General features: G+C 45.0%; 1 protein-coding gene across 2 annotated transcripts in view; it reads left to right on the top strand.

The window, feature by feature from the left end:
- The window catches only part of LOC117040655 (unconventional myosin-Ia-like), a 49,906-nt gene that overhangs the window by 22,573 nt on the left and 4,710 nt on the right, over positions 1-22,623 (top strand). Inside the window, exons 11-25 of one of the 2 annotated variants that reach the window (XM_033138549.1) lie at positions 634-752; positions 2,580-2,666; positions 3,919-3,984; positions 4,369-4,473; positions 6,082-6,144; positions 8,864-9,064; positions 9,979-10,205; positions 10,583-10,783; positions 11,768-11,861; positions 13,077-13,226; positions 14,473-14,541; positions 17,387-17,473; positions 19,094-19,168; positions 20,311-20,445; positions 21,083-21,189. In XM_033138549.1, the coding sequence (XP_032994440.1) occupies positions 634-752; positions 2,580-2,666; positions 3,919-3,984; positions 4,369-4,473; positions 6,082-6,144; positions 8,864-9,064; positions 9,979-10,205; positions 10,583-10,783; positions 11,768-11,861; positions 13,077-13,226; positions 14,473-14,541; positions 17,387-17,473; positions 19,094-19,168; positions 20,311-20,445; positions 21,083-21,189 (1,786 nt within the window). The remainder of the gene's footprint in view (positions 1-633; positions 753-2,579; positions 2,667-3,918; positions 3,985-4,368; positions 4,474-6,081; positions 6,145-8,863; positions 9,065-9,978; positions 10,206-10,582; positions 10,784-11,767; positions 11,862-13,076; positions 13,227-14,472; positions 14,542-17,386; positions 17,474-19,093; positions 19,169-20,310; positions 20,446-21,082; positions 21,190-22,623) is intronic. The other variant, XM_033138550.1, reaches the window with a different exon arrangement.

The raw sequence follows: 22,623 nt of genomic DNA, 5'->3' as shown, positions 1-22,623 counted from the left end.
TCTACACAAATCTGAAGTGGAGTCCCTAAGACGGTTGGATGGTGCCTTGTACGCCTTTTCTGGCAACTCCAAGCTGGTGTCAAACCTATTGCAGTGCCTTCCTTTGGACCATATCAGTGAGGCCAAGAGCAGGGTCTCCCTCATCTGGGCAGCTCAGGACTTCCATACATATTGCCCAGGCTTGTGCCCCAGGGAGGTCACTTCGGCGCTGCTAACAAATGCACAAATTGGGGGAAGGTGTGCATAAGAAGGCACATGTTTGTGAAAACAGTTTTCAAGAACGTGTTGTTTTAGGGGAAATTGCTCACCACAAAAATTATGGAAGGTTGTAGACAGAATGCCTATATTAGGATAAATGTGCACTAAAAGGCTGACAAATTTTTACAAGGATTGGGGGGAAAGTAATCCAGACTGATGTAGAAATGTGGAGAACAAGACTGAGAACAGCTGAAATGGGCAAGTTTGTCCATCCCTGCCCACTAGAATGAAAGGAACATGAATTGGTAGAAGACAGCCTGAGCTTGGGAAACTCCTGCCTTGATCCCCACTGAGCCTCCCTGCCTTGATTTCTTTGCATTGCAATGTGTCTCCAGTACCAGGGAGAGGAGCTCACTTCCTGCTTTGCTTTTGCAGTAGTGCGGGAGATCTGTCAGCTGATCCAATTGAGTGAAACTGCCCTGGAGCAGGCTTTGTGCTCTCGCACAGTGGAGGCCCATCAGGAGAAGGTGGTGACAACACTGACGGTCTCACAGGTGAGTGTAGAGCTGAGGTGCATGGAGATTTCTGCTAGGTCACTAGTTCCCATGCAAAAATGTTGGTTCTGCTGCATTTCCATTCCATTAAAAAAAAACAAAAACAAAAAAACAACCTGTTTCACAGAGACTCAAGCCTGTCCTCTAAACAAGTTCAATGGGTGGAGGTCTCAATAACAGTCTTGCTCATGTTTTTCTTACCAGCCCAGCCACTTCATACTGTGGCAGGTCATTTATGTACATATTCTGCTGCATGCTAGAATCTGTGTTTTGCATCCCACTGCAGACATATCAGCACTGGTGTGCTAACTCATTTTCTCCAGTATAAAAATGCCAAGGTGCAGGAGTCTGAAGTTAGCCTGATACAGGGAGCAGGGCCTTCTTGTAGGTGGCACTCTCTTTATGGAAGAGGGAAGAGCCACAGCTCAATGTTAGACCGTTTTCTGGGTCCAGGTTCAAATCCCAAACTCCCAGGTTTAAAACCCTGGAGTGTTGTTGCCTATCAATGTAGACAATATTGAGCCTTTCAGCAGATGTTGAAATTAGGGGTGCATGCAGCCTGTTAGGATGCAGTGGTTTCTGTCCCATCCTGTGATTGTTGCAATCAGCACTGTTTCTGTTCCACTGCAGTTCGGCTTCCAGCCAATCCTACGTTATTTGTGTCGCTAACGTAATTAATTATGTAGTTAATTTTGCAATTAACTTCAGTGCATTGTGACAGAAGGGAAACATCAAAAACAAGGCAGGAAATAATACCTTATTGGCCTGAATATAAGGCACACCTTTAAAATTCAAGGGGGGGGGGAGAGAAAGAAAGACAATACCCGAATATAAGCTGCTCCCTTAAAATTCTGCAGGCACTCCCACCCATTCCGTTTTACCGTATGCCTGTTTTAGCAGCGATATTGTAAAAGCCCATTTTTGTAAGGTCGCAAATTTAAGCCACAATAACTTTTCACGGTCGGAATTTGGAAGAAAAAAAAAGTGAGGCTTATATTCAGGCCAATATGGTATAATTATTGATGTAACGTTCACTGACTGAAAAACTGATCATAGTGAATAGCACACATATTCACTTGTATGATTTCAATTCTTGACAGTGGTCGAACATGCAAATTGTAGCCATTTCTGCTCAAATTTCCATTTCTGACAGAACTCTCTGACATCCCTGGTTGAAATCCAGGTTGTTGTAGGGCACAAAACATCCTAGGAATATAGTATGCCCCTAATAATAATAATAATAATAATAATAATAATAATATTTATTATTTTTATCCCGCCCATCTGGCTGGATTTCCCCAGCCACTCTGGGCGGCTTCCAACAAAAATCAGATACAAAAATATCGCACATTAAAAACTTCCCTAACAAGGGCTGCCTTCAGGTATTTTCTGAATGTCAGGTAGTTGTTTATTCCCTTGACCTGTGATGGCAGGGCGTTCCACAGGGCGGGCGCCACTACCGAGAAGGCCCTCTGCCTGGTTCCCTGTAGCTTTGCTTCTCGCAGTGAGGGAACCGCCAGAAGGCCCTCCGCGCTGGATCTCAGTGTCCTTTCAAACAATTCTAGGAATGGCAGTTCTGTAGAGCAGCCATTAATTATCGTAATTTTACAAGTTACAGTGATGATACTAAGACTGGTTTCGGACCAGTATACTTAGGATGTGTAAAGCATGCCCCCATCAGATAGCTACATTCCAGGATAGTTCTGACCTGGGAGCTTTAGGGCTGAGTTCTTCCCAAAGAAGTGGCTAGCACTCTGGCCCAGGGCTCTCAGCTTCCTGAACGGGCTGTGTGTTTCATGGTCTAACCGTCTCTGTCTTGCTTCCTAGGGCTACTATGTGCGGGATGCCCTAGCAAAGAACGTTTATAACCGGCTATTTAACTGGCTCGTTAACAGGATCAACGAGAGCATCAAAGTGAGTGTGCGCGGCAGATATGATCCATCTGACTTTGAAACAGTGAAAATGAGTTTAACACCCAATGTACTATAGCAGTGGTTTAGGATTCAGCGACGATCCTTGGTTTGAGAACTAATGTTGGTATTATCATTCACAAGTGTTCCCTTATTTTCATATCTGGCTTAGTGAGAGAACCCATACATGGGGGGTGGAATAATGATGATGATGATGATGATAATAATAATAATAATAATAATAATAATAATAATAATAATAATAATAATAATAATTTATTTGTGCCCCGCCCATCTGGCTGGGTCCCCCCAGCCACTCTGGGCGACCTCCAACAGATATTAAAATACATTAAAATATCACAGGTTAAAAACTTCCCTAAACAGGGCTGCCTTCAGGTATTTTCTGAATGTCAGATAGTTATTTATCTCTTTGACCTCTGCTGGGAGGGCGTTCCACATGACGGGTGCCACTACCGAGGAGGCCCTCTGCCTGGTTCCCTGTAGCTTTGCTTCTCGCAGTGAGGGAACTGCCAGAAGGCCCTCGGCGCTGGATCTCAGTGTCCAGGCTGAACGATGGGGGTGGAGACGCTCCTTCAGGTATACTTGCGGCCCTCTAGGTGTTGCTAGACCACACCTCTCATCATCCCTCACCATTAGGCATTCTGGCAGAGGTTGATGTCAACTGGAGTCAAACAGCAGCACCAACATCTGGAGAACCACCCCTGCCATATTATGCTGCTTTGGAGTAAGGGTGGGATTGAGCTAAATGATACTTTTTCATATAGGCACTGGCAATTTTTGGGGGGGAGGGAAATATGTATTCATGATTAGGAAGACAGAAACAAGATGGGAAAGGGAAAGGGAAAGGGACCCCTGACCGTTAGGTCCAGTCGCGGATGACTCTGGGGTTGCGGCGCTCATCTCGCTTTACTGGCCGAGGGAGCCGGCGTACAGCTTCTGGGTCATGTGGTCAGCATAACTAAGCTGCTTCTGGCGAACCAGAGCAGCGCACGGAAACGCCGTTTACCTTCCCGCCGGAGCGGTACCTATTTATCTACTTGCGCTTTGACGTGCTTTCAAACTGCTAGGTTGGCAGGAGCTGGGACCAAGCAACGGGAGCTCACCCCGTCGCGGGGATTTGAACCGCCAACCTTCTGATCGGCAAGCCCTAGGCTCTGTGGTTTAGACCACAGTGCCCAGGGGAGACTGGGAAGTGTGAATGCTTTCAGGACACCTTCTTCTTCTTCTTCTTCTAGGTGACAACGACTGAGCACAAGAAAGTCATGGGTGTCCTGGATATTTATGGCTTTGAGATTTTTCAGGTGAGTAGTGGACATTCCTGGTCCTTGCTTTTAAAGGCAGAGATTTGGTCAGGGTCTTGGCAAGTAGGACTGACTCTGGGGCGGGCTGGTGCCTTAAGATATGAGAAGGTGCTCTCTCTGAGTGCATGTTCAGGTGTTATGTGTGCTGTGTGCATTGCTATCTCTCTTATCTTTCTGCGTCTTGTTTATGTGTATTAAATGGATGAGCACAAACATGAACTGGATTTACAGTATGTTGTGAGGAGACCTCAGGGCTGAGAGTCAGGCTTAGGGGATATGGTCAGGGTTTTATACGTGGGAGTCGATCTAGGATGCACGCATCCTTTACCCGGGACTCTTTTGCTTTCAGAGCTTATATTTTTTTCCTCCCTCTTCTCTCTGTAGGACAACAGCTTTGAGCAGTTCATTATCAATTACTGCAACGAGAAGCTGCAGCAAATCTTCATCCTGCTGACCCTGAAGGAGGAGCAAGAGGAGTACATTCGGGAGGTAGACAATTTTGCCAGAGCCAGGCCTGGTGCATAGGCAGGAGTATTAATAGAATAGGTTGTACAAAAAAACAGTGCAGGTACAAATAACTTTAAATGTAGCGGTGCCAATAACTTCTAGGATTCACCATAAGATCAGAGCAGCAATTGTATTTTATAGGAAAATATAAATATAGTATGTAAAAAAGAGGGGGGATGCATAATGTTGGTGTGGGTGGGGGGTAGTTGGGATGGTCCTGTTCATTTGTTACAACAGAACAGGTTTCCTGTCCAGAACTAACCATTGTTATGTGGAAGCCCTTTTCCTGTTTGCAAGATGAGGAGGTGTCAGTAGCTACTAGTCATCACGATGACTATATTCTACTTCCAGGAGCAGAGGCTGCATGCCTCTGAATACCATTTGCTAGGGAACAACCAAAGGGGAGAGAGGGTTTTTTATGCTAAAGTCGTGTCTGTGGGCTTCTCAAGCATCTGGTTGGGCAAAGTGGGAGCCAGGATGCCTAACTAGACAGGGTGAGGAGCTGAGAACCTGTGTTCTGCCCCCCCCAACCCAGATGCTGTTAGACTACTACAACTCACATCAGGAGCGGTGGGGTGGTGCCACATCCCTGCCGCTTGATGGGATGGGGCAGTGAGTTTGGAGCTGCAGTGGTGGAGTCAATCTGGCAGTCCTGCCAGGGTGGCCGTGGAGCTTTGCAACCACCCAGCCAGCGTGGTGTAGTGGTTAAGAGCGGTGGATTCGTAATCTGGTGAACCGGGTTCACTTCCCTGCTCCTCCACATGCAGCTGCTGGGTGAACTTGGGCTAGTCACGCTTCTCTGAAGTCTCTCAGCCTCACTCACCTCACAGAGTGTTTGTTGTGGGGGAGGAAGGGAAAAGGAGATTGTTAGCCGCTTTGAGACTCCTTAAGGGGAGTGAAAGGCGGGATATCAAGTCCAGACTTCTTCTTCTTCTTCTTCTTCTTCTTCTTCTTCTTCTTCTTCTTCTTCTTCTTCTTCTTCTTCTTCTTCCCCTTCTTCTTCTTTCTTCTTCTTCTTCTTCTTCCCCTTCTTCTTCTTCTTCTTCCCTCTCCTCCTTCTTCTTCTTCTTCTTCTTCTTCTTTCTTCTTCTTCTTCTTCTTCTTCTTCTTCTTCTTCTTCCCCTTCTTCTTCTTCTTCTTCTTCTTCCTCTTCTTCTTCTTCTTCTTCTTCCCCTTCTTCTTCTTCTTCTTCCCCTTCTTCTTCTTCTTCTTCTTCTTCTTCTTCTTCTTCTTCTTCTTCCCCTTCTTCTTCTTCTTCTTCTTCCCCTTCTTCTTCTTCTTCTTCTTCTTCTTCTTCTTCTTCTTCTTCTTCTTCCCCTTCTTCTTCTTCTTCTTCTTCTTCCCCTTCTTCTTCTTCTTCTTCTTCTTCTTCTTCTTCTTCTTCTTCTTCTTCTTCTTCTTCTTCTTCCCCCTCTTCTTCTTCTTCTTCTTCTTCTTCTTCTTCTTCTTCTTCCTCTTCTTCTTCTTCTTCTTCTTCTTCTTCACCCTGCCCCGCTCCTGTAGCACTTTGGTAAGCAGTAGTGATGAAAGCCATGTTGTGGGCCTCCCTTTCCCTGCTAATAACATGCTTTATCCCCACCCCACCCCCAGGGCATCGCTTGGACTCCTGTGGACTTTTTCGATAACAGCATAATCTGCAACTTGATAGAGGATGTAAGTTGTTTCGGGAGCAATGGTGAATAAAGTGGGAAGAGAAAGAAGACTTGTAATCTCATAAATCCAATACCTCATCCCTTGCAGAGCCTTTCTTTGCTTCCAGTGCTCATGTTGTGTCTCTAAGGCAGGGGTCAGCAACCTTTTTCAGCTGTGGGCCAGTCCACCGTCCATAGCTGTCAACTTTTTCCTTTTTTAAGGGAAATTCCCTTATTCCGAATAGGATTCCTTGCAAGGGAAAAGTTGACAGCTATGCCACCGTCCCTCAGACCATGTGGTGGGCCAGACTATATTTTTTTTTTGGGGGGGGGAGAACGAATTCCTATGCCCCACAAATAACCCATAGATGCATTTTAAATAAAAGCACACATTCTACTCACGTAAAAACACACAAATAACCCAGGGATGAATTTTAAATAAAAAGACACATTCTACTTACTGTATATTCTGGCGTATAAGACTACTTTTTAATCCAGGAAAATCTTCTCAAAATTCGGGGGTCGTCTTATACGCCGGGTGGAGAATCTGTGGTCGAGTATATCTCAAACTCTATATTTTAACTGGAAATGTTGGGGGCCGTCTTATACACCCAGTCGTCTTATACGCCGGAAAATACGGTATGTAAAAACACACTGATTCCTGGGCCATCCGTGGGCCGGATTGAGAAAGCGATTGGGCCGCATCCAGCCCCCGGGCCTTAGATTGCCTACCCCTGCTCTAAGGGCTCGACCACACTTCCGCTTGTCTTGCTGCTGCCACTGAATCAGAACAAACGTCAATAAGTTTTTCTGCGGATTGACGTTTGTTCCGATTCAGAGGTAAACAGCAGGTTTCCCCAGGGAAAGCGGCAGAACAAATGAAAAACTAGGCATAAGACAGGTAGAACAAGGTGGACAAGGAGGCTGAATAATCCCATGGCATCACTTGCATGTGATGCAAACCCTTTGCTGAATCTTAGCAGGTGTGGGTGTGCTCAGGGCCTGGAGGGGAGACTGCCCAGGATAGATGCAATCAGAGACGTTCCCATGGGGGGGGGGTGAGCAGTGCTGAGGAGGTTGAGGAGTGGCTTCCCAGCTTATGGCAGGTTTCAGTAGTCTAAGACATTGTCTCAAGTGGGGAAAGTGCCTCTGAGTATGTGCAGAGTGCCTTCTCACTTTGCCACTGCAGTCGGTCCCTGCCCCAGCACACACAATAAAAATTTAACAGAGTGGTTGGCAATGTTTCCATGCAGGACTTAAGTCCTCACACCTCTTGGTTTTCAATAATGAAAAGCTGTCTTTTGCTAGGTTGCTGTGACCAAAACAACCACTTCCCAGTCTCTTGCCCAGCAAATTCCACTCTTCCTTTCCCACCACCGCCTCCCTTCATCCAATGCCTCCTTTTTCTTTCACAACTACGGTGCACTCTGGAATTTTCACCGTAGATAATCTGGCCTTCTCTGCTCTCACTTCTGTCCAGTGCTTTATGAGTGCCAACAAGGATCAAGACTCAGCCCTGCATGAATCTATCTTCAGCTGTGTGTGTGTGTGTGTGTGTGTGTGTGTGTGTGTAAGTGGAGTGGTCTCAAAAAGCAGAGACATCACCTTGCCGACAAAGGTCCGTATAATTAAAGCTATGGTTTTCCCAGTTGTAATGTATGGAAGTGAGAGCTGGACCATAAAGAAGACTGATCGCCGAAGAATTGATGCTTTTGAATTATGGTGCTGGAGGAGACTCATGAGAATCCCATGGACTGCAAAAAGATCAAACTTATCCATCCTTAAAGAAATCAGCCCTGAGTGCTCACTGGAAGGATAGATCCTGAAGTTGAGGCTCCGGTACTTTGGCCACCTCATGAGAAGACACTGGTGTTGGGAAAGATTGAGGGCACAAGGAGAAGGGGACGACAGGGGATGAGATGGTTGGACTGTTCTTGAAGTGACTGGCATGAGTTTGGCCAAACTGCGGGAGGCAGTGGAGGATAGGGGTGCCTGGCGTGCTCTGGTCCATGGGGTCACGAAGAGTCAAACACGACTGAACGACTGAACAACAACAACCAAGTGGAGTGGTGGAGAAGGAGGCCAAAGAACACAGGCCTTTCACAAAAGAAAACTGCTTGAGGATACTGTCCTTCTCTTCAGTGGGCTGAGTACTTCACAAACAGATGGCTTTTTATTTTAAGAAAAGTAAAGAAAAACAGTCCACAGAGGAGAAAGGCTAACAAGCACAGAAGAAAGAAGGGCTGTTGAGGAGGAATTGGAAAGGCCAGCAACCATGACCTGTTGTTGTTTTTTTACTGCATCTGCAAGGAGAAGAGCAGGCATTTGAAAGAGCTTAAGACACCCCATGCCTGCCTTCTCAGAAGTAAGCTCCACTGAGTTCAGTGGGCCTTACTCCCTGTAAAGTGTTATCATAACTACTTGTGCATCACCCAAACAGAGGGCAAAGGAAGAGACAGATTTGCATAAAATGTGGATTTTCTTGTTAATGTGTATAGGTGCCAATCTGGAAAATACTAACTAAAATTAAAGTGGAAATGCAGTCACACTTCTCACCGCAGTAGAGAAGACCATGATCTAGACTAGATCTCTAGACACATCAAATAAACATTTTGGTTCAATGCGTTGCAAACTTTGTATGAGAAATCGCGTTGGCTGACTGAGGTTGGCGGGGTAGTGCCCCATTTGCCCTAGTGGACCAGCCTCTGCTGCAGTGTTCTACGTGTTCCTTCTTTCCGTAGGGCAAAGGTGGGATCCTGGCCATGCTGGATGAGGAGTGCCTTCGCCCGGGTGAGGTGAATGAAGCCACATTCCTGAACAAACTCAACCAAGTCTACAAGGGACACCAACGCTATGAGAGCAGGGTCACACAGAATGACAAGCGTATCATGGACAACAGCTTGCATGCTAACTGCTTCCGTATTCACCACTATGCCGGCAAGGTAATTGGCGCTAGGAGTCTTTCTCAAAAACGTGAAGGAGGGGTCCGTTTGGGGAGCACAGGGGGTTGGAGCAAGGGTAGCTCCCCTGCAGGGCTGGCATGTCGCCCTTGGAAAGGCAGTGAACCTTGAGCTGGAAAAGGTTAGCTACCACCCCTGGGTTAAATTATGATTTCCTAAAGTGCCTGAATCCCTTGGAATGGTTTGGGAAATGTGGTGGGGAGCATGTGAGGTGAAGGAAACTTACTGCTGCATGACAGCACGCAGAGAAGTGTTACTGAACTGTGGAGCTCCCTCCATGCGAAATCCCTCGTGAAGACCCACCAGGGCTTATATAATCATACAGTAGAAACATAGAATTGCAGAGTTGGAAGGGACTACAAGGGTCATCTTTCAATGCAGGAATCTTTTGCCCAATGTGGGACTCGAACCCACAACCCTGGGATTAAGACTAGATATAATTAGGGAGAAGGCTTTCAACCTAACCTTCTCTTGAATGTGATAAATATGTAATTTTTATTTTTTATTCTATTTTTGTATGTGAGCCCCCACTTGTAGTCTGAGGTGATGCAAACCAGAGGCATGCTTACTACCTTGGTCCCAGGTGGGCAAAATATATTGCAAGGTGTAGTGGTGGATTTCCCTTGAGTAAAAGGAGAATCAGACAGTCCTAGGAGAAACTTGACCCTCTAAGAAGGACTTTAGCACAGACAAAAAGGTTGGGAGGCCCTTGGAAACAACGATGGAGTAGGAGTTGGGTTGTGGACCAGAGCACTTTGTTTCCATCTGAATGTGTCTGTTCTCTCACCTTCAACTTGAAGTCTTCCCTTCTATGTGCCTCCAACAATGGGTGATGCACTGTGTTCACTAGGAATGTATCTGAGAACTACTTAGGCACTGAGTCTTCTCTACCTCAGGTGACCTACAACGTGGTTGGATTCATAGAGAAGAACAACGACCTGCTCTTTAGAGACCTGTCACAAGCCATGTGGAAGGCCAAACATGTGCTCCTGCACAGCCTCTTCCCTGAAGGGGACCCCCAAAAAGCCTCACTCAAGCGTCCACCCACCGCTGGTTCACAGTTCAAAGCCTCTGTGGCCACCCTCATGAAGAATCTGTATTCTAAGAACCCTAATTACATCAGGTAATTTGTGTGTATGTGTGTGTGTGTGTGTGTGTGTGTGTGTGAGAGAGAGAGAGAGAGAGAGAGAGAGAGAGAGAGAGAGAGAGAGAGAGACTGTGGAAAGTTGATTGTTTTCTTAAGATCTCATAACAAAATTTTGTGTGGTGGTTCCTAGGATAAAGGAGCAGGCTTTCATCTATGTTTAGATATAGTTCAGCACCATTTTGACTAAAGATGATGAACTGAACCTTTACAGGCTGCACTGATTTTTTATGTCTCAGAACTCCCAAGCATTTCTGGGTATGAGGCTGCTTGTAGACTTATCTTTGGATCCAGCCAGTTTGCTGACAGAGACGGGAGAGTAATCTCACTCAATAAGGATGTCCTCTTTGCTGCAGGTGCATCAAGCCCAATGACACCAAAAAGGCTGCTGTGTTCACAGATGATCTGGTTCGGACACAGGTGCGCTACCTTGGCCTGTTGGAGAACGTGCGCGTTCGGCGGGCTGGTTATGCCTATCGGCAGCTCTATGACCCATGTTTGGAGCGCTACAAGATGCTCTCCAAGGAGACTTGGCCAAAGTGGAAAGGCAGCGCCAGGTAGGACACAGAAACTGTGATGTGCTGGAGAGGTTGCCATCAGAGCCTGGTGGTTACATTCAGGGGTCAGCAGAATATCCAATATAGTGGACTCATCCAAGCGTTTAATAATGCTGATATGGGACTAGAGAGAGAAACTTGGAGGGCTGCATTTGGCTGCTGGGGGTGAGATCCCCGACTGCTGGGCTAGGCTTTGCTTGGAAAGGAAACATGTGTAGCACATTTGTGTGGTCATGGGGACAGATTCAGGTGGTTTTGGACGGTCATCCCAAATCATGGACTGGCTGGCTGCAGAGGAGTGGTGGGAGGCAGCAGCTGGGGAACTCCCAAGGGAAGAAAGCTCAAAGCCAGGGTATTGGTGATGCGACAACGATGACTTGTTAGAGGGAGAAGAGGGAGCAGACTAGGAGGAGGTGTTGGAAGCAGGGTTTAGTGGGCAGGGAGAGGTTGGGGCAGAGAGTCCCAAGCTTCTTCACTCTGGTCTCTTGGAACATGCAGAGAAATGAAAAGAGCAGAGCAGAGGTTGATTGTGCATGGACACAGTCTACAATTCCTTGGCAAAAACCCTACTGAGGAGAGGACTTAGGAAGCAGTGGAAGGTGAGGATCTTTGGTCCTTGCAACTGTCTTTTTGGAGTTGGGATTACTAGCCTGCACTGTTTTAGTTTCTTTGAATAAAGAGTTAGCATCTTTATGTGTTTTCATTGCTGACCTACACTTGAATCTGGCTCCTGACACCCCACTTTGCAGCTTCCCACTGTGTGTACATGCACAGGCTCTCCTAGGCATTAGCATTTTGGATGTTACAAGCTTGTGCCAGCTGGGTGACCTGATCTGTGGTGGAGACCTGCAGTGCTGCTTGGCATTGGGCACATGGGCAGTAACACCCCTCCCACACACACAGAGGCCTTCCCAACCAATTAAGAGTGAGCCCAGGTGGTGGCTAGGCAATCTCTGATTTCTTATGTTCCCCTTTCTGGTGCAGGGATGGTGTTCAAGCCCTTTTGAGCAGTCTGCCCATTGACTCCAAAGAACTGGCATATGGACACACCAAGATCTTCATCCGCACGCCACGCACGGTGAGCAACTGATGTTAGGACCAAGAGGGGAGGTCAATGGTTACCAGCTCTTCTAGAGTTAGTGGGAGGAATGAATGTTGCTCCTAGGGTTGTACCAAATATTTTTCACTTAAGGTTCCACAAAGAGATTTCAGTGGAGTGCAAGCTTCTTTCCCCAAACCCTAAGACTGTACAGATAATCACCCTCTCTCTCTCTCTTTCTCTCTCTCTCTCTCTCTCTCTGTGTGTGTGTGTGTGTGTGTGTTAGTTGCCTTTTATTCCCCAAGCTCCTGCTTCTGTCGTGCCATTCCCCTCTCTTACTGATGCTTCTTCCTTCTGCCCCGTGATTACAAAATGAAAGATATGACAAAATATATGTCACCACACTGCATAGCCAAACATATTCATCTATAGATGCCTCCAGACTTTCAATATTTTGTGGAAAGGGATTCAACTGCATACCGGAAAATTTAGGTGCGTTCAGAGTTATCCATCGCCCTAGCTAGCGCAACAAATCCACTTGGGGGGGAAACAACTAAAATGGACTTTTTTGCAGTTGGGAAACTGACATGGAAAACACAATGAAAAGTGTGGGATAAGCAAATGATTAATGGGAAAACATGTAGAAACAAATCAGGACGAATGCTCAATACATCAACACATTTTTGCAACCAGTTTTCCCTGATATAATCATTTTGTCTATGTTATTTTCATGAATATATTTATTATTATGCACTTTTGTGGAGAACTACATCACAAAATTTGGCTGTGTTTTGGCCCTCATATTGTTTCAGAAAGTGCAGATTTGATTTGCTTTTAAATGTGAACCGAGTTCAATTTCTACCCCAACTATTTCTGGAAGTGATCTTCCTCTCACTCACAGATTGTGGCACACTTGTCTGCTGGGAAAGTAGGATAGACTGCAGAAGATCAATTGAACGTGATGCCTGGCCACTGTAGCCTGCATTGTAGCTGCATTTACAAAACCCATTTAAAAACACAAACCTATTTGCCATGCGTGCAAAATGTTCTTGGTTGATGTGGGAACCTGAGGATAGGAAATCTACAAGGAGCAGAAGCTTGTAATCTTAACATCTTAGGCCCTGAGGATTTGTCTGGTAGGAGCATGAAGGAACATCAAAGCTAAAATCAAAGTTAATGCAGATCAGGCTGTACCGGTAATTTCTTGCATGGTCTGAACCCTATATTGGTGCTTTTCAACCTTTCCCCTCACAGCTTTTTTATTTGGAGGAGAGACGCCAGCAGCGGATACAGGAGCTGGTTGCACTCATCCAAGCAACCTTCCGGGCCTGGAAATGCCGCAAGAACTTTCTACACATGCGCAAGAGCCAAATTGTTATCTCTGCCTGGTACCGGGGCCATGCGGTAAGATGCAGAGAGTGATACACGTACGATTTTACAGTCTTGGGTGCTTTTTAACTTGCAGACCCCACTGTCCTCTGTGTTTTGCGAAATCGACAGTAATGGGCCAGTAGTAAATCATTGTCTTGCTTGCATCCGTGAGAATTGTGAAGGCTGTTAGACAGAGTGATACTTGGCTCCAGGCCTAATTGGTCAGCGTCTAAAGGACATTGAGCAACAAAATAATCTGGCAATTATAAAGAAACGCTGTCCTTGGTACACCTTCTTTTCCCCTTCGCAGTTTGATTCCTTGCCATCTTATTTGCACAAATTAACCATTCCAAAATTCAGACGCGCCTTCACCCTAGCTAGACTGGATGTGCTGCCCTCAGCGGTACTCGAGGGCAGATTTCAAAAGATCCCAATCGAAAAAAGACTCTGCCCCTGCGGAAACAGCAGCTTGGAAGCAGTGACTCATGTCCTCCTGTCATGCTCCTTCTATAAAGATCTGAGGTCCAAATTTATTACTCCACTCTTACTCACTATCCCAGGCCGTCCATCTGCAAATACGTTGTTCTTTCTCTTATCTGGTCAAAATGAGCTGACAACAACCAACATTGCTAGATTTATTGAGGGCGCAGTGAGATTAAGGGCCACTATTTGAATGACAATCATAACCATTTGATCGATCTTTTTATCCACTATTGTTTTTAACTGTACATTGTGCATATTTTGTTGCAATGGCTGCTGGCTATGTGAATAAAGTTGTTTATTATTATTATTATTATTATTATTATTATTATTATTATTATTGGCTCCATTTTAACAAGGGCATTTGCAACACAGTTTGAAGAAATATTTGCATTCCATATTTGTTCTAGTTATTGAAAGCAAGAGGTGAAAATCACACCAAGACAAGTTCCAACCTGCCTTGATATGGCATTGGGGGCGTAAGGGGGGGCGGGCAGCCCCCACAAGGCTGCCTTCTTACTTACAACCAGTCAAGCGGGTGGATCTGGCTGTCAGTTTCCTGCTCCTTAGTCTCAGTGTTGCCTTAGCAGAGGTCAGAAGAGGGGGTGTGTGTGCGTGCGTGCGTGCGTGCGCGCAAAACTAGAATTAGTTGGCACTGTCTGTCATTGGCTCTGGCGCCATCTACTGTTGGCCTCCTGGCCTTCTACCCTACCAGTCCCAAGGGTCAGGAATCACCGCTCATGATGCCCTGTTTGCTCATGGCCTGCCTGTCTACTGAAATGAGCATTTTATTTTGCAGCAAAAGAAGAAATACGGGAAGATGAAAATGTCAGCTCTTCTTATCCAGGCCTATGTCCGAGGATGGAAGGTGAGGCAGGTGACATCCAGAAGATGGTTGCAGCTAGGCCTTTAAAGGTTTTTGGGATCAGTTAGTTATATAGTCAAAGTAATTAAATAATATGCAAGAATATTTTTTTAAAAAATGTAATGTTGTGACATGATATATTCAATCATCATTTTATGCAACAAAATCTCACGTATTCTTCAGTAGCCTGGGATTTTTTTGTCAGTTGCAGACAACTTAGGAGCTGCTAACAGGGGCTCAGATGCTACAGTAAGTAGACAGATGAGGCTGAAATGATAAGTTTTGTACACTGTTGCCCAGATTTTGTTATATTGTCATTTCAAATCCTTGAGCATGCATGGACATGCTGCACATGTGTGCGTGCCAAACTATATAGAGTACGATCTCCAATGTTGTCTGAGATGTTATTAGTAATGACCAAGAAAATTGTAGGTCTTAGTGAAGCTGCTCCATCTTCCATTACTAGTGCTGGATTGAGGTTAATGGGGATTTTACAAAATGGGGGGGGGGGATTTGACTTTTCCTGCACCAATGATGTTGTAGTGGCATAACCACAATGCTGGTGTTGTATTGGTGGTGTACAGGAGCCAAAACCTGACTGTGTGTGGCAGGGTGTAGGGAGGAACAGGGCTTAGTTGGCATCCTGAGCTGTCTCGGACTTTAGCTCCACCTGTGACAATGCAGTAGCATTACACTAGCAAAACAAGTTAAAACACTCCACCTGAGGTCAATGGAGATTGAAAAAAGACTGCTCCACTTCCTCTCATTCTGCCTACACTGATGTGAAACAGCATAAGATTCCAATAATGCTAAGCTGATTTTAATGAACTGCCAGTGCAAGGGGCCCATAGGACTTCACTGCCCACTTCTGTGAGAAAGGATATTGGGGAAATCCCCCACCCCCCCACCCTGGGACCTACTCTCTGTCTTTTTGCTCCTGTATGCATGCTTCTTTGGGTGAATTCAGATGATTATGCACACTTCCAGACTGTTACTGTTTTGGGGTAGGATTCAATTGCATACTGGCAAATTGAGGTCACACAATTATAATTGATTGGGAGCTATCACATAACAAACCTACTTCCCCAAAAGATCTTTTAACATGACTGGAAAATGTGGGATTAACACTTTTTCTGACACGTCATCTAACTCCTTCGCAAACAAATTAGAATGAACGCTGAATAAAAGGCAGCGTCATCTAATGTCTCTGCAAACAGGATGATTGCCCCCTCCAGACTGCTGTTTCATTGTGGATGTCTTCTGCAATGTATTCTTGACACAGTAATAGTGAATTAGTGGTGGATTTATTCTGCTTCAGTTTGCTGTGTGATGTCCCTGCTCTGCTACCATTATATTGCTGTCCAAAGGGGTTACACAGTAAAACAAAACCAGGACAGAACGAAACCAAACATTTGTGGTCAAAAACGTTAATGGGATTTCAGCAGCAAGTTACGGGCTATGCACAAATCAGAAATGAAGTAGTGCAGGCTTCCTCAACCTCGGCCCTCCAGATGTTTTTGGCCTACAACTCCCATGATCCCTAGCTAACAGGACCAGTGGTCAGGGATGGCGTGAATTGTAGTCTCAAAACAGCTGGGGGGCCGAGGTTCAGGAAGCCTGAAGTAGTATGATTAGCTCAAAACTTTTGCAGACAGTATTGAAGATGGTGTGTGACTGCCCTGAGAGCATCATGAGCACAAATAATCATGAATGTATAATAAAAAGATGTCTGGAGTGCCCTATTGCAATAGGTATCACATTTCAAGACGTTGCATGTAGAATTTCCCCTCCTGTTGAAAGATGCAGCTTGCTGCATGAGATTTTTTTTTTAAAAACCCCTCTTATCTGTGCAAAGTGGCATGCCATAGTTGCAGTCCATATGTTACAAGCTTGAGCTGTCAGCTAATTAATTAATTTTAATAAAATAAAAAAGTTAATTGATCATCATTTTAACTGGTCACTAGATTAAATTTATATACAGACGCATGTTACAAAACATATTCCACCTAGGTGTCTTTATGACATATTGGATGTATAAAGCAGGCATAGGCAAACTCGGCCCTCCAGATGTTTTGAGACTACAGTTCCCATCATCCCTGACCACTGGTCCTGTTAGCTAGGGATGATGGGAGTTGTAGTCCCAAAACATCTGGAGGGCTGAGTTTGCCTATGCCTGGTATAAAGTAACACAATTTAATAAACAAACACTACTCCTTATTGTTGGAAAGAAAGACCACATTTTATCATTTGACTTTTAAATTCCCTGTTAAAAGTAACAAGCAAGTACCTAAGCACCCTAAAAATCAATAAAGGTGTGTGCTGTTTTCAGCCTCAGAGATGAAAAAACTGCCCTTCCTAATTGCAAGTGACGCCTACATGCTGATTAATCAACTTAAAGCTTTAGTTGATTGATCTGCTGCTTTAAAGTTTGTCACCATAAGGAAAAAACCTGCCTTATTTGGGTTCTCCCTGCCTCTTTCCCTGTCAACCTCCGCTGCCATGGGGTTCTTCTGTATCCATAACCTTCTTCCACATTCTTGTGAACACATAAACAAACACACTACTAACCATTGTTGGAAGGAAGAACTTTGTTTAATTTTTGCTAAATTCCCTATTGCTCACCAGAAACAACATAGTGTATCAGCCTCATAGATGAAAAAATTGCCCTTATTGGTTGAAAATGCTCCCTACTGACTGATTAATCAACTTAAAGCTTTTGTTGATTGATCTGCTGTGTCAGCTAAGACAAAAAACACACTGTGTTTGATTTTCCCTGCCTCTCTGTCCCCACTCCCCTTTTTTCTGGGCTCCTTTGGGGTTCTTATCTATCCGCTCCCTTCCTCCACAGTCTCGTAAACTCCTACGGCAGCTGAAGCAACAAAAGAGCCGCAATCATGCTGCCACCATCATTACTGCTTACTGGAGAGGTTATCAGGTAACAAATATGCCACTGGTGAACACGTCAATTACCCCTCAACACTTTTCTCATCCATTTGCAGTCCATAGCTAGGATATCTACCCACACGGTATAACACTTCCCAGGGTGTAATTCTAAAAGAATTATTTTGTGGGTCCTTAGTTTTTCTGTGCTTAAAAAAAAGATAAAGGACCCCTGACAGTTAAGTCTAGTCGCGAACGACTCTGGGGTTGTGGCGTTCATTTCGCTTTACTGGCTGAGGGATCTGACATTTGTCCATAATTTTCTGGGTCATGTGGCCAGCATGACTAAACCGCTTCTGGCAAACCAGAGCAGCGCACGGAAATGCTATTTACCTTCCCACCGGAGCGGTACCTATTTATCTACTTGCACTTTGACGTGCTTTCGAACTGCTAGGTTGGCAGTCTTAGTTTTTCTGAATAGGCCTTCCTACCTGGGTTGCAAGCCATTCAGTTACACCAAGTTGATTAATTGTTTGGTTTGTTTAATTCTACAAAAACCAGCATAAAAGGGGAGGAAACAAGCATTCTATACAGAGAAAACATTTTTGTTGTTTAGGAGGCACACACAGTCAGTAGGGCAGCCTCATAAAAGAGGCATTTCTGCCCACTTTACTCACATGTAGGAGAGAGTACCTCTTTTAATATTCCTGCATGGCAGGGGGTTGGACTAGATGACCCCTGGGGTCTCTTCCAATTCTACAGTTCTACGATCCTATGAATTTACAGTTTGCAGTTTTGTAAGTATTTGTATTTAAGATGCTGTCTTGAGAGACCTGCTGTTTGTCAATACTGTACAATATGAATTGACAGACATTGCAACCATGTGTTTGTATGTGAATTTACACACACACACACACACACACACACACACACACACAAGCTGTCTTCATAATTTTCTGTTTCTTTTGGGTTAACCTTACCTGAGTTGAGGTAGAACAGGGTCTTGCAGTGGCTTCAGCCACTGAATCTGGATTTTCGTCTCCCTTGTGCAAGTATGACTGCTCTCTACTAAGGAGCAGAGAGAGAACGTTGTCAACTGGAAAGCAGCAAGCCTTGTTTGCACAGACCAACTGTCTCCCCTCATAACCTTGTTAAAAAAGCTTTGCAGTGTTATTGAGCAAACCTCAGGATTACTGAGGGATTATAAGGAAAGAGAGAATATCCCAAAAGCTGACCCCCTCTTGCTTTTATCAGCTGTGGTTATCCCAGAAAGGAAACTTTGTGGGTGAGATATTTTTAATTTATTTTTGCCACTGTGCAAAACCTCCTGGATGTGCCTTGCCTTCTTGTTCGTACTTCCTCACCCTGCTTCAGCCTTTTCCTCTTTCCTCTTTGCTTCCAAAGTGGGAAAGGGTCATAGCTCAGTAGAACACACTTTTTTAAAACATGCATGAGGTATTGGGTTCAACCCCTGGCATCTCCAGTTACAAAGAGGCCTTGTGAACCAGGTAGGGAAAGATCTCTACTTGATGCTTGGGAGAGAGAGTGTTTCCAGTCAGAGTAGACAATCATAGGCAAAGTGGGATGGCCTTATTTGGTACACAGCAGCTTCTTCTCTTGAGATGTTATTTAGACTTTAGCACGCTTACCAAGCAGGGCTTTTGTCTGTTTGCAGACACGGAAGGAATACAAGAAGTATTTCCGCTCTGGGGCCTCTCAGCGTATCACTAAGTTTATCTACACGAGTCTGGTGAGTATGTTCCTCCCGGCCCAGTTCTACAATTATATGCAAGAAATAACATAGCAAGAAAAGGGAAAGCCTGGGTGAAGCAGAATAGGGTTCACCCAAGCCCAGTGTTAAAGAAAATTCTGGGTTGAGAGACTCCTCAACAGCCCAGCTCATCGGGGTACAAGTCCCCTGTGGGTCCATGCGGTCAGTAAAAGAAGGAAATTCCAGCCAAGTAATTTGGAGCAAAACAGCAGTAAGTAGACTTAGATCCGTTATTGTTGCGCAACAGGTTCAACAGCAGCGAGTGAACCCAGAGCACGGGGCAACATTGACTTTTAAAACTTTCCCACCATATCCCAGAATACAGTTTGCACGGCATCATCAACACATCATTGCTACATCACTAAAACATCAGAAAGGGGAGGGTTACACAAGATTAGCGTAGACAGATATGTCAGGGCAACACCCAAGTATAAGTTGCAGGTAGGTAGCCATGTTGGTCTGCCATAGTCAAAACAAAAATAAAAATAAAAAATCCTTCCAGTAGCACCTTAGAGATCAACTAAATTTGTTCTTGGTATGAGCTTTCGTGTGCATGCATGAAAGCTCATACCAAGAACAAATTTGGTTGGTCTCTAAAGTGCTACTGGAAGGAATTTTTTATTTTTTATTTTGTTTTGACCCAAGTATAAGATTAGCATAGGCAAACATGTCTTAAGTACCCACCACCCAAAGTACAATGGAACTTCCTTTGCATGTCTGGAGCCTAAGGCAAGTCGGGTGATGGGATTTGGCTTCCCTTGACTAACAATGAGCCCAGCAATTGCCACCTCTGGGCATTTTGTGGGGTAGGAGGTGTGTATACATGTCTTCACGCTTGGGGAGGTGGCAGGGAAAAGCCAAATCCAGCCGAGGCGTTGTCGCCGTCCTGCAATGGCTGCTGACCTGGCAGTAAGCGTCATTACGCAACAGATGAAACATGCGCGTTTCCCCTCCAAAATCTCTTCTTCCTTTATGCTTCTACTGCCCCTTTATTTTTATTCAATGAACCCAAAGCTACTACCACCCCCTGGATCATTCCAGCACTCCCCAGGGGGCAGTATTGCCCACTTTGGGAAACACTGCCTTGAGGGTTTATGTGCTCTCTATCTCCCTTCTTATAGGTGCAAAAATTCCTCCTTGGCTTGAAAAACAACCTCCCTTCCATGACAGCGACTGACCATGCTTGGCCGCCAGCTCCATACAAGTTTCTCACAGGCCCCAATGAAGAACTGAAAAAGATCTTCCACCATTGGAGGGTTAGAGTGGGATTATGGCTCATTTCTATCCGTAATTCTTTCAGAATGAAACTGAGGGTGCTACCAGACTGTCACTGTTCTCGTCTGGGATTCAATCACATTCCGACAAATTCAGGTTACACAATTATAGCCGATATGGAAGCCTTGCACAGCAAACCTGCTTCCACAAATGATTAAATGCTTTGTGATAAGGTAATTGTCGGGGAAAATGCAGTGTGCTTTGATGCTGCAGCATCTAAACTCCTCTCAAACGCATCAGGGTGAATGCGCAATAAACAGGATGTCTGGAAGTGCCCTCAATTTTGAGACTACTGGTAGCAGGTATTCTGTGTGTATACTGGGCCAATAAATACGGTGGCCCTGGAGATATTTTGCAAATTTTAATATATTTGTGTGGGAGAGGGGTTCCAATAAACTGTGATAGGATGGAAGAGTGGAAAAGAGGAAAGGAGGCGGCTCCAACCCCCCCCCCCCCCCCGCATTTGCCTCTTCATTTCTTTTTTTGGAAGCAAATGTGACTGAACTAAATTTGTGTGTGTTTTTCCCTTGCTAAAGTAAATAGGGTATGTTTTGGAGTTTGCAATGTTCACTCTCCTTTTACTTCTTACCTGCACCCACCTTTGCTTTCCTGGTGCAGTGCAAGAAATATCGAGATCAGCTGCCACCTCAGAGAAAAGTAGCCCTCCAGGACAAGTTGTGTGCCAGTGAACTTTTCCGGGGCAAGAAGAGTTTGTACCCTAAAAGGTGAGTGCAAAGACAGGAGCTAGCGCCGCCCCAGTCGAGCTGGAATTGACCCATTAGGTTTGCTGTGGATTACTATTAGGGATGGGACCCAGGTGGCGCTGTGGGTTAAACCACAGAGTCTAGGGCTTGCTGATCAGAAGGTCGGCAGTTCGAAACCCTGCCACGGGGTGAGCAACCATTGCTCGGTCCCAGCTCCTGCCCACCTAGCAGTTTGAAAGCACGTCAAAGTGCAAGTAGATAAATAGGGACCACTCCAGCGGGAAGGTAAATGGCATTTCTGTGTGCTGCTCTGGTTCGCCAGAAGCGGCTTTGTCATGCTGGCCACATGACCCGGAAACTGTACACCGGCTCCCTCGGCCAGTAACGCAAGATGAGTGCCGCAACCCCAGAGTTGGACATAACTGGACCTAATGGGGTCCCTTTACCTTTACTATTGGGGGTGAGTGTATCTGATAATTTCTACTTCTCTGTGTTTCTCATCTTTCCAACCTTAAATTTATAGAATCATAGAACTGTAGAGTTGGAAGGGATCCCAGGGATCATCTGGCCCAAACTCCTGTAATGCAGAAGTCGGAGCTAAGGAAACCCTGGCAGATGGCCCTCCAACCTCTGTTTTTAAATCTCCAGTGAAGGAGAGTCTACCACCTTCTGATAGAATCTGTTTGGCTGTTGAACAGCTCTTACCGTTAGAAAATTCTTCCTAATGTTTAATCTGACTCATATTTCTTGTAATTTGGATCCATTGGCTCGCGTCCTACCCACTGGAGCAGTAGAAAACAAGCTTGCTCCATCTTCAATGTGACAGCCCTTTGAAGAAGGGTATTGTATCACCTCTCAGTCTTTTCTTTCCTAGGCAAAACACCAAACTCCCTCAACTGTTCCTTGTAAAGCTGTTTACAGACCTTTTATCATCATGGTTGCCCTCCTCTCCACATCTTCCAACTTGTCAATATCCTTAAACTGTGGTGCCCAGAAGTGGACACGGGTGGGGTCTGACCAATGCAGAATAGAACAGAACCATTACTTCCCTTTAGTTCTCCATTTTTCCACATCAGTTTGAGGTTTATTTTTTTAAAGGGTACTAATGAAAATTCATCAGCATTTTTTGTGTGAATTGCTCCTAATTTGCATTTTTATATGCCATTTAGAAGGCATTTTTATACATTTTAAAGGCATCTTTGTATGCTGTTTTCATGAATATATATATTTCTATGCACACTTTGCTCAACAGCAATACATTTTTGCACACATTACTTGGCTGGAGAACAACATTGTAAAATTCAGAGAAATGCAGATTTCAAATGGATGGATGCGTTTCAGTTTGTATATTTTCTGGGAATGTGTGCATTAAATACCGGTAGGTTTACCTTTACATGCAAACCGAATTTACCTCCCTCTCTCCCTCCCTAGTTACAATCTGTGGTTTGTGTGTTT

This window comes from Lacerta agilis, chromosome 2 (genome assembly GCF_009819535.1).
Source record: "Lacerta agilis isolate rLacAgi1 chromosome 2, rLacAgi1.pri, whole genome shotgun sequence".
Classification (NCBI taxonomy): domain Eukaryota; kingdom Metazoa; phylum Chordata; class Lepidosauria; order Squamata; family Lacertidae; genus Lacerta; species Lacerta agilis.
The sequence above is the reverse complement of the archived record's forward strand: the minus strand, read 5'-3'. Positions and strand labels throughout refer to the sequence as shown.